Source organism: Alosa pseudoharengus, unplaced genomic scaffold, assembly GCF_046254945.1.
Source record: "Alosa pseudoharengus isolate Yale_2024_CS ecotype anadromous, Long Island Sound unplaced genomic scaffold, YU_APseudo_1.1 YU_APseudo_1.1_scf_21, whole genome shotgun sequence".
Taxonomy (NCBI): domain Eukaryota; kingdom Metazoa; phylum Chordata; class Actinopteri; order Clupeiformes; family Clupeidae; genus Alosa; species Alosa pseudoharengus.
In genome coordinates this window covers 14,273,939-14,286,336 of record NW_027468674.1, presented here as the reverse complement: position 1 = coordinate 14,286,336, position 12,398 = coordinate 14,273,939, and the positions used below count along the sequence as shown (strand labels likewise).

The following is a 12,398-nucleotide window of genomic DNA, read 5'->3' as shown; positions in this document are numbered from 1 at the left end:
CTCTTGTGAAGGTGATTATTTCGTCTCTTGTAAGGGTGAGGTTGTGAGGTTCTGCATTCCTGGCCTGCTGGTCATGACCGTAAGGCTTTGTATATGATTGTTAGCAGCAGCAACAACAACAAACAAATAAACTCCCTCTGTTCACAGACTCATAGGGGCAGCCGTGGCCTACTGGTTAGCGCTTCGGACTTGTGACCAGTAGGAAGGGCTGAAGTGCCCTTGAGCAAGGCACCTAACCCCTCACTGCTCCCCGAGCGCTGCTGTTGTAGCAGGCAGCTCACTGCGCCGGGATTAGTGTGTGCTTCACCTCACTGTGTGTTCACTGTGTGCTGAGTGTGTTTCACTAAGTCACAGATTGGGATAAATGCAGAGACCAAATTTCCCTCACGGGATCAAAAGAGTATATATACTTATACTTATACTTATATTTATGTTGGCTCTGTGTTAAAAGTTAAAATAGCTTCAGGCAATACAGCTAAAATGTCAGATAAAACTTCTCCCACAAAATACTCCAGTAATTAAAACAGCCCCAACAAGATACTTGGTGAATGACGCCTTTAGAGATATTAAACTGCTCCAACTGGTCTCAGAGAATCATTTCAAACTCCATGACACATTTTAAATGTAGTAGTGTAAGGAGAAATGACGGTAAGCACTAATGAATGTGGATATTCCAGATTTCCATGAAGTAACACAAGTGCAGAGAGCAGGATGCACATAATTTAAGTTGTAGGGCTTTATGGCCGTCTTCTTCATTGCAAAGTGCTTATCATAACGCTACAGTGGGTTGCATATGTATTCACCCCCATGCTAAAGTTGACTAAAAAGAGGAATAAAAAATCATCTTTTGGAAATTGATCTTAATGCCTTAACTAAAAAAATGAGGAAACATCCAAACTTTAAGGACACCAATTTTCTTTGTGAATGAATAATGTATCGTAAATAAATAAGTGTTCTTCATTAAAATACAGTGTGCATAAGTATACCCCCCCCCCATGTTAAATTCCCATAGAGGAAGGCAGATTTTTATTTTTAACGGGCAGTTATTTCATGGACCCAGGATACTATGCATCCTGATAAAGTTTCCTTGCCCTTTGGAATTATTAAAATAGCCCCACATCATCACATACCCTTCACCATACCTAGAGATTGCCATTATTAATCTCTATTGTCTACACAACCATCTCCTACCTGCACTTGGTATTTAATGCTTCTTTGCACTTCTGGTTGGATGTCAACTGCATTTCATTGGCTCTGTACCTGTACTCTGCTAAATGACAATAAAGTTGAATCTAATCTCATCTAATCTAATCTCAATAAACCTCAATTCACACTCAGATTTAAGTAAATGACAAACTCCTCCATGCACATTTACGCGCAGTCACATGACACCCACTGCATGCCGTGTTGATGACGCAATTCTCGTCACTGGACACAGGAATATATTACTGTACACTCTCATTGTAAGATCCTACACTTCACATAACTTCAGGTGTGTCCAGACATTCATGATATTCCGGTGTGTCCAGACATCATTTTAAAAGTAGTAAAGACAACTTTACACTGTATACTTTCATCATAATTTTTAGCAAAAGCTGAAGACTGTGTAAGTAAAAATTATGTTCAGTTATTAATGTAATTATCTTGATTGATCTTTATTAATTAACTTTTCTAAAAACTGGATTGCACTAAGTGTGTAAATAATAATTATGAATATAATTCTCCATTTGGTAAATTAATTTCCAAAATAAAAAAAGTAAAAATTAGGTTAAAAAAAGATTATAATGATAATGTTAGTGTTCTAGCATACATATTATGTAATTACAGAGCATCTTCAATAAAGACATCACTAATCATTTACTACTGCAATCAGGCATGAGACTCAAGTTACATTGTTGAGCTGTATTCATATATCCTGAGTCAATTAGTCATGTATACTTTCATCATAATTTTTAGCAAAAGCTGAAGACTGTGTAAGTAAAAATTATGTTCAGTTATTAATGTAATTATCTTGATTGATCTTTATTAATTCACTTTTCTAAAAACTGGATTGCACTAAGTGTGTAAATAATAATTATGAATATAATTCTCCATTTGGTAAATTAATTTCCAAAAAATAAAAATTAGGTTAAAAAAAGATTATAATGATAATGTTAGTGTTCTAGCATACATATTATTTAATTACAGAGCATCTACAATAAAGACATCATTTAATCATTTACTACTGCAATCAGGCATAAGACTCAAGTTCCATTTTTAACCTGTATTAATATTATCCTGAGTCAATTATTCATTATTATTATACACATTTGTAATGTACTTGTGATGTAATAGAGGACATTACCTTTTCTTTTTAGACCATGGCTGAACAGGTTGATCCATGTGCTTTACTCCTGAAGAATTCTGGAGAAAAGACCGTGGAGCTGGCCATGGCCACAGCCCAAGAAGTAGTCAACAGGCTTGATAATGTGGTGCTCAATATCGCTATATCCGGGGAGACTGGCGCAGGAAAGTCCTCTTTAGTGAATGCCATCAGAGGTCTTACAGATACCGATGATGGAGCTGCACCTACTGGAGTCACACAGACCACCTCAGAGCCCACCCCTTACCCTCACCCAACCATGGAAAACGTCACTATCTGGGATCTGCCAGGCACTGGTGAGCCTGGATTCAAACCAAAGAAATATATCAAAACAGTACAGTTCAAAACCTATGACTTCTTTATCATAGTGAGTGCAACAAGATTCAGGCAGAATGATATAGTGCTAGCCAAGGAAATCAAGCGAAACAAAAAGAAATTCTACTTTGTTCGCACAAAGATTGACAGAGATGTAGAAGAAGAAGTAAAGAAGGGAGTATTAGAGGAACAGACACTTCCGACAATAAGGGAGGACTGTGAGAAAAATCTCAATGAACTGGAATCTCCTCCTGTCTTCCTCATTACATCCCGAGACCTGAGCAGGTTTGACTTCCAGAATCTGGTAGAGACTCTGGAGGCAGAACTTCCAGAACACAAGACACAAGCTCTTGTTCTGAGTCTACCTGTGTATTCTCAGAGGTCTCTTGAGAAAAAATACAATATATTCAAGAAAGCAGCCTGGGCTTCGGCAATTACTGCAGGTGCAGTAGGAGGAATCCCAGTGCCAATGGTCTCAATTGCATTTGAGTTTACGGTAATACTGTCTTTTCTAACCAAATGCTACTTTTCATTTGGTCTAGATGATAAAACCCTTGCAAAGCTGTCTAAGAGAGTAGATCAACCAATACAGGAAATGGTCAGGGAATCATCACTTGTCATGGCAGTGGCTGAAAAAACATTTAATGCAAAGAAGGTGGCAGCAAGACTTAGTGCAACAGGAGGTATGGATGCTCTGTGCAGCATTTTGCCTGTTGCTGGCTGTATAGTAGGGGTTGCAATGTCTTTCATTACCACACAGCGTGCGCTCCTAGAGGGATTGAATGAATTCCATAAATTAGCCAAAAAGGTGATTGAGATGGCAAAACTGGAGTAGAGCACAGAAAGTATGTTCCCCTGCCTCAGTGTTGTGGAATGGTTACAATTTCCTGATGTGTGAATGAATTGTAAACAGTATAGAAATATCAGCCTTTTTATTATATGATTGATGATTAAAGAATTAGCTTGTGTTGGCTTTATCTGATATAAGTTTGTATCAAATTCTCATAATTTAATCATGATGCATACAGTAGTATTTTCACTCAACTTGTACACAACCTGAGCAATTATTGTGAAAGAACATAGTATTTCTGTGTTTACTGGATATGTAATTTGTTTTACCTTACTCCATGAAGAGTGTTGCTGTGTTTGATAAGATCACTATAACGTTTTTTCCCTCATCTAACAATTGCCCTCTCATGCTTTTATGTTGTTAATCAGAGTGATCATCCTTCCTTTTACTGTTTATGCCAAATGAGAATCTGTGTGCTTCATACGAAGCATAAGGTCAAATTGATATCTGTGATTAAGTAATTTGTTGTTTTGCACTCTGTCTTTTAATCATTCTATGTTGGGTTTTTTATGTCTTTTAATTATTACTTTTTAAACACTTTTAAACTATTGGCCTTGTATGAACTATTACATGTTGCTTTTGTTTATGTAAAGCACATTGAATTATGAAATGTGCTATATAAATAAACTTGCCTTGCCTTACTGTAAAAAAACATCAGTTTGCTACCTTGATAGAGAGCTGTCTCACACACCATGATTGGTCAGACACATTCCCTGCATTTAAAATATGCAAGAATTATATGCCATGAGTTGCCTATTGTTCCTGTGATAGTTTATACTTAATTAATTAATTCTTAGAGTTATGATTTGTATATGTGTTTTTCTTCTTGGCTGTGCTTAACCCTCACTTGATAGGGAGGCACCAATGATGAACATTAAACTGGGTTTCACTCAATAACCAGGCCTCTGTTGCATCTTTATCCTTTTTTATTTGTCTTCACTTTTTGCAGCCCAGACATTTACAAGTGAACCAGAAAACACCAACCATTTACCAATTTGAACATTTTTTGTAAAAACAGGCACACAGGACTCACAATTATTAATTATTAAAACTTGACTCTAGACACATATGTGTACACAAACAAACAGACGTCCAAATGAATTATTTTAGTTTGAATTCATCACAGATATTAAATTACGATTTAAACTACGAGAGGCAATGAATTAAACGAGTAGGCTAACAGTTGAATAGTCAAGCAGTGAGTTTAGCACATTTTTTACCCACATAAATATTTACAATACATATTCACTCCCATTAAACTACAATTTACAATTTTAGCAGTTAAATATTTTTAGTTTCCATTTTAGACAGATGTTATATGAAAATAGGACTATGCACGCTTTTAAACCATGTCTTTACAAGCAACTCCCGGCCCGCTCCACTCCATCATAGTCGCCCCTCTTCTAGCTCGAGCTATCCAACCAAACACAGCAAACATTTTTTTCCCTTGCACTGGCGCCGGCCAACAGGCCAACTAGAACAGGCGCCCACACAGCACGGTGCCTCTCACACACACCCAAATGTTTAGAGTTCTCAGAGAGCCAGCATCACCGACCACAGCGCCGAGAAGAACTGCACCTCCGCCATCAACCCCATCATGCCGTTAACCCTCGGTGGGGCAGGGGCTCGGCGACCTCCGGCGGCGGGGCCCTGGCCAGGTGCTTCTTCCTCCATCCGTAGCGGCCTCTTGGAATCCTCCCGCAGGGGCACTTCCTCGCCCGGCGCCTCTTCTGCCCACATTCCGGTCCGTTGCGTCTCGGCGATGGCGATGGAAGAGGTTCCTTCAGCTCTTTAGCAGCCCTGATAAGGGCTATTACTGGCTCCCCAGATAGCAATTTCCTTTGGGCCGGATCCGCACAAAAGCCTTTAGATCCGCAACCCAGTCTCACGTCTGAACGTGTCACTGTCACGTTAATTAATCTATTGGGACGTGTTGTGTGACACGTTTCCTTGTTAAAAAACGTGTTGAGCAGGACGTAATTATCGTGTTACTATCACGTTGTATTTCGCTTTCAACGAGCCAACAGAACCACGTCATCTGTCAAAAAAGCCTGACCTCACAAAATGGCGAGAATGTTATTTGATGCTTTTGACGTGCAGTTTCACACTCTTAAGCCTGCTTTGAGTTGTGGGTTAGAAGGAGCCACCTTCTAGCTAGCAGTTTTAGAAGGCTGAACCCCAGAATCCAGAAACAAGAACCGAGCAGGGACGGAGAAAAAAGAAGAATCCAAATGGGAAATGAGGTGAGCCTTGCTACTGCCGCTAGCATGATCATTTTGCTAGCAATTGAGCAAAACATTTTAAAGTTGATTTAACATGAAATAGTAGCCTATGCATGGGCAATACTGTGAATTCAGAGTAGGCTTGCACAACTTACAATTTAGCTAACGTGCATGATGTAATGTTACATTAATCTGTAAAACAGCTGTTGTCTGTGTAAATTAACATTGTAGCCTAATATTGTTAATCTGGGCTACAGCTAACAGCTGGGAGGTAGCCTATCAGCCAGGCATGCATAATCGATAATCATGATGAACGTGAATAGATTTCGTTGCGAAAACGCGCATTGTTTTAGGCCACATATCAGGTATAAAACAATTGTATTCTGATACAGCAGTTCTCCAGATGTTAGATATTCACTTATATTATAATATAATATTGTATTTCTTTAACCTGATTAAGAGAGGGGTTTAATTCAATAGAGAATTGCAATGTGTGTAGCCCATAATATTAGATATTAGATTAGGCTAGATTTTTAGATTAGATTCAACTTTATTGTAATTTAAAAGAGTAGTACAGGTACAGAGCCAATGAAATGCAGTTGACATCCAACTAGAAGTGCAGTTAGATAAATAGGCAAGTTTTCCAGATGACATGTGTACAGTGACAGAAATAGCCTATACAGTGAATATGGAATGTGTGTCTAGCCTATAACAAAACAAATTGATAATAATACATAATAATGATAATAATAGCAGTAATTACAGTAGGCCACTCGCATTGTTGTTGGTCACGTGTCTGTTTCCTATTGTTCCATGCCACTCTCCTACTGTCTCAATATCTTAGCAATATCTTAGTTCAATTCAATGTCTTATAATGGTAAAAGATGTGGCCAAATACATGATATGATATACAAATAAATCGTTGTTCACGACATGTTATGGTTAAATTATCGGAATGAGTGCGATGGTGATGCAATCCTGCTTTTCAATTAGTTGAGATGGTGTTTGACATTAAATTATAAGCAGGTCAGTTTCACATAATAAGCTATGTTTCTTTGGGTCTGGGTAATTCATGTGACAAAAAATTCTGTTATAGGCTTCTACCGTTTTTCTGAAAAACAAAGCAGTACAACAACATTTCTATCTCCAAAATAATGCATTGTACGAATGTGTGTACTACGTAGTGCATGCAGCTTTTAATGTCCAAAGTAGCCTACTGATTTTCCTGCATAAAAACTACAAATACTCCTCCAAAACTACAGTGTTGACACTTGAAGTTGTGGAGTTATATTTTAGTAGCCTATTCTATAATAGAATAAATACCCACATCAGTTTTACCCTTGTCTCACCTGTATACAACATATGTCTATGAATCGCTGTAGTGATCAAATGAAAAAGGAAAGAAAGGTGTCCTGATGTGTTGTTTAGGGATGGTCCTGCAATGTTTTTTCGACATATCTTTATGTCTTTTTTTTCTCCCCTCTACTTATGTTTTCACAGATCCTTGCTCCTGATATCCTGATGTATGGGTTGCACTTCATTATATGACTCCAACAGAACACTCACAGAAAGGAGAGTGGTGTCAAACTACAAGACAGCCAGCATGTAAGCAAGGCCTTGTTTGTCCTTGTTTGGCTACTCATTTGTCTACTTCCTGAAGAGGCTGAAGCATGATGGCCTTGACACCTCAGTCCTTGCTTCCATTAACAGCTGTGTTCCGGAGTGCATCCTCACATCATGGTCTACTGCAGCGGTGGATACAAAGGACAATTGGCAGGTATTTTACGTCACTTTTGCATTACTTTTACTGTGATTTTGCTAGATATGGTTGTCGCTGTGCTAAATATAGGCCCATATTGTAGATCAAGAAACGCATTGTACAGCGGATACATCTTGGGCTATACTATTTAGGGACAGCTGAATTGACCACCTAAACCATATATTTTCTGAAAGCCTATAGCCTCTAGATGTCAATTAATATACATTAAGACATGCCCCACCTTCCTACTGACTTTGGTGCATCATAAGGCGTACATAGGCCCATATTGTAGATCGAGAAACGCATTGTTCAGCGGATACATCTTGGGCTATACTATTAAGGGAGAGCTGAATTGACCACCTAAACCATATATTTTCTGAAAGCCTATAGCCTCTAGATGTCAATTAATATACATTAAGATATGCCCCACCTTCCTACTGACTTTGGAGCATCATAAGGCGTACATATGCCCATATTGTAGATCGAGAAACGCATTGTATAGCGGATACATCTTGGGCTATACTATTAAGGGACAGCTGAATTGACCACCTAAACCATATATTTTCTGAAAGCCTATAGCCTCTAGATGTCAATTAATATACATTAAGACATGCCCCACCTTCCTACTGACTTTGGTGCATCATAAGGCGTACATAGGCCCATATTGTAGATCGAGAAACGCATTGTACAGCGGATACATCTTGGGCTATACTATTAAGGGACAGCTGAATTGACCACCTAAACCATATATTTTCTGAAAGCCTATAGCCTCTAGATGTCAATTAATATACATTAAGACATGCCCCACCTTCCTACTGACTTTGGTGCATCATAAGGCGTACATAGGCCCATATTGTAGATCGAGAAACGCATTGTACAGTGGATACATCTTGGGCTATACTATTAAGGGACAGCTGAATTGACCACCTAAACCATATATTTTCTGAAAGCCTATAGCCTCTAGATGTCAATTAATATACATTAAGACATGCCCCACCTTCCTACTGACTTTGGTGCATCATAAGGCGTACATAGGCCCATATTGTAGATCGAGAAACGCATTGTTCAGCGGATACATCTTGGGCTATACTATTAAGGGACAGCTGAATTGACCACCTAAACCATATATTTTCTGAAAGCCTATAGCCTCTAGATGTCAATTAATATACATTAAGACATGCCCCACCTTCCTACTGACTTTGGTGCATCATAAGGCGTACATAGGCCCATATTGTAGATCGAGAAACGCATTGTACAGTGGATACATCTTGGGCTATACTATTAAGGGACAGCTGAATTGACCACCTAAACCATATATTTTCTGAAAGCCTATAGCCTCTAGATGTCAATTAATATACATTAAGACATGCCCCACCTTCCTACTGACTTTGGTGCATCATAAGGCGTACATAGGCCCATATTGTAGATCGAGAAACGCATTGTTCAGCGGATACATCTTGGGCTATACTATTAAGGGACAGCTGAATTGACCACCTAAATCATATATTTTCTGAAAGCCTATAGCCTCTAGATGTCAATTAATATACATTAAGACATGCCCCACCTTCCTACTGACTTTGGTGCATCATAAGGCGTACATAGGCCCATATTGTAGATCGAGAAACGCATTGTACAGCGGATACATCTTGGGCTATACTATTTAGGGACAGCTGAATTGACCACCTAAACCATATATTTTCTGAAAGCCTATAGCCTCTAGATGTCAATTAATATACATTAAGACATGCCCCACCTTCCTACTGACTTTGGTGCATCATAAGGCGTACATAGGCCCATATTGTAGATTGAGAAACGCATTGTACAGCGGATACATCTTGGGCTATACTATTTAGGGACAGTTGAATTGACCACCTAAACCAAATATTTTCTGAAAGCCTATAGCCTCTAGATGTCAATTAATATACATTAAGACATGTCCCACCTTCCTACTGACTTTGACATATGATAAGGCGTACATAGGCCCATATTGTAGATCGAGAAACGCATTGTACAGCGGATACATCTCGGGCTATACTATTAAGGGACAGCTGAATTGACCACCTTAACCATATATTTTCTGAAAGCCTATAGCCTCTAGATGTCAATTAATATACATTAAGACATGTCCCACCTTCCTACTTACTTTGGTGCATCATAAGGCGTTTGCAGGAAGGTGGACCATGTGCTAATGTATGTTAACTCACATGTATAAGTGACAAGCTTTAAGAAAATATATGGTTTGCATGGCTGAAACTGCTTTGCCTTTATGTTGGAGCTCAAAACCATCATATCATCAAAAATCATATGCCCCATTAATTCACCAATATAGAAAATAGTGCCATGTATACATTTATGTCCTCCAAAGTTTGCAGGAAGGTGGGCCATGTGCTAGTGTATTAAGGGACAGCTGAATTGACCACCTAAACCACATATTTTGTGAAAACCCATAGCCTCTAGATGTCAATTAATATTAATTAAGACATTTCCCACCTTCCTACTTACTCTGGCATATCATAAAGCATACATAGGCCCATATTGTAGATCGAGAAACAAATTGTTCAGTTGATACAATTTGGCGTACACTATTAAGGGACAGCTGATTCAACCACCTAAACCATACTAGGACTTGGTCCACCCTCCTTAAATACTTTGGCGCACTATATTAAAGGCATAGACCTGCATTTTATAAGTGGACTTTATAGTCATCAGTATGTTTGAACATGTCAAGAGAAACACTGAGATTGTAGTTTCTTTCTTTGTACACTTGTTTTATCTCTATTTCTAATTTCCAGGTTGTCAGCTGTTATCAGGCTCATCACCAAAGCAAAAAGACATGCCAGGAAGGAGAAAGGCACAGGCCAGGAAGGAGCAAGGCAAAGCCCGGGGATTTTTCTGCAGCTGTTCCTGCCCGTTATAGAAGGACTGCTCCTGAGAATAGATGGGTGTCTACATCGTTTTGCAAAATGGGTCTTCTACACATGATGTTTGTCAAGCACTGCTCATTGACTGGCCAGGGGTCCTCTGTATTGTGACCACTGGTCAAAGGCGCCACATGACTGTCTCAAAGTCCTCTACATCATTCCGGTGACGGGACTTCTGGCCTAGTCTGACAGGATGGGTCTTGTGTTACTGTGATCAGACGGCTCAACAATGCATCATTCTCATCCATGCCCTCATCGCCTCAAGACTGGAGTACTGCAACAGCATTCTCTATGGTCTTGAAAAATATTATTGTCTTTATTATTATTATTATTATTATTATTATTATTATTATTATTACAGGTCTCTCTGCACCCGAACCAGCAGGTTCAGAGGAAGCTTCTTTTCTGTGGCTGTCACCCGACTGGACTGTAGCTCTGTATCCCGGTGACAACCAATCAACTAAGCCCCCAAATACCCTATTCCACCCATAGTGTTATTTATTTACAAATGCACATACTGTAATTACAATTATACATAACCATATTCTACTGCTCTTCATGCTATCCATCCTGAACACTTCTTACTCTTATAATGTTACTGTTTCTGCACTACAATGGTACTGTTACCACACTGCACATATCTGTCTATATGGTTCATACTGAATATCCATATTTATTCTGTTTTTCTCATATGTTCTGTTAATACACTGCCCATATTTATATCTAATTTATATTACTCTAAACCACCTTCTGTAAACCAACTGCATATTACTGTCTACACGACACTATACAGTATTTCTTGTCCTGCCTATGCACCATCTGTCTATACTTTGTATATCACATTGCACTTTTGCTTTGTACAGGGTTCCCACGGGTCATAGAATTTCTGGAATATCATGGAATTTTAGAAAGTCTATTCCAGACATGGAAAGTCAGGGAATTTTTATCATTTTGGGGGCAAAGTCATGGAATATCAGGGAATTTTGTCGTAGTAGTTTATGATGTACTAGCCAAAATGCATATTTCCACACAGTATTTATATCTGGTTATTAGCTTTACAGCTTACTTGAGTAGCCCAACTGTGTTAATTTTATGCCTATTTATTCATCTCCCGCTCTAAAAAAGTAAAAGACTCTTGATGCGGCTGCTCTGAAATCATTGGTCGGTATATTGTAAGTCATGGAAATTCAGGTGTTTTGTCAGGGAAAAGTCATAGAATTTTACATTTGACTTAGAGTGGGAACCCTGTTTGTACTTTTACTCTGCACAATGACAATAAAGGTGAATCTGATCAAATGTAAATTATTATTTAGTGCCTGTAGTGCTGCTTTGTATTAGCATACCTTTGCTGTTTGTTTTATGTGTATTGGACAACCCCCTGTTTAAAGCAATCACAAACTTACAGATTTTGATTGATCTTGATACACAGATGTGTGTTGTGCTGAAATAAACCCAATTTCACTTATCTTAGGTGCTGTGGGACTTTTGATGCACAAGAAATCTTAAGAAATGGCCGTTCAGAGAGCATTGTTTTGACAGATGTTGACCAACAAAGTTCTTAAATCATACACAAACCATTAAAACATCCATATTTTGATTGAATATGATGCACAGAGGTGTGTTGTGCTGAAATAAACCCAATTTCACTTATCTTAGGTGCGGTGGGAATTTTGATGCACAAGAAATCTTCAGAAATGGCCGTTCAGAGAGCATTTTTTGACAGATGTTGACCAACAAAGTTCTTAAATCATACACAAACCATTAAAACATCCATATTTTGATTGAATATGATGCACAGAGGTGTGTTGTGCTGAAATAAACCCAATTTCACTTATCTTAGGTGCGGTGGGACTTTTGATGCACAAGAAATCTTCAGAAATGGCTGTTCAGAGAGCATTGTTTTGACCAACAAAAGTTCTTAAATCATACACAAACCATTAAAACATCCATATTTTGATTGAATATGATA

The 12,398-nt window shown here is 38.5% G+C and overlaps 1 protein-coding gene and 1 long non-coding RNA gene across 3 annotated transcripts; both read left to right on the top strand.

The window, feature by feature from the left end:
- Positions 1–1,492: 1,492 nt before the first annotated feature.
- Positions 1,493–4,415, top strand: LOC143138442 (interferon-inducible GTPase 5-like). 2 transcript variants are annotated; one of them, XM_076298910.1, is made up of 3 exons: positions 1,493–1,606; positions 1,957–1,973; positions 2,358–4,415. In XM_076298910.1, the coding sequence occupies exon 3, from the start codon at positions 2,361–2,363 to the stop codon at positions 3,510–3,512; it is 1,152 nt and encodes a 383-aa protein (XP_076155025.1). In that variant the 5' UTR covers positions 1,493–1,606; positions 1,957–1,973; positions 2,358–2,360; the 3' UTR covers positions 3,513–4,415. The 2 variants fall into 2 exon arrangements, with proteins under 2 accessions (XP_076155025.1, XP_076155024.1); XM_076298909.1 differs by lacking the exon at positions 1,957–1,973.
- Positions 4,416–5,412: 997 nt separating this feature from the next.
- LOC143138441 (uncharacterized) lies at positions 5,413–11,009 on the top strand. The gene is made up of 3 exons (XR_012990208.1): positions 5,413–5,770; positions 7,250–7,526; positions 10,301–11,009. It is a non-coding gene; the product is annotated as an uncharacterized LOC143138441 (long non-coding RNA).
- Positions 11,010–12,398: the final 1,389 nt, after the last annotated feature.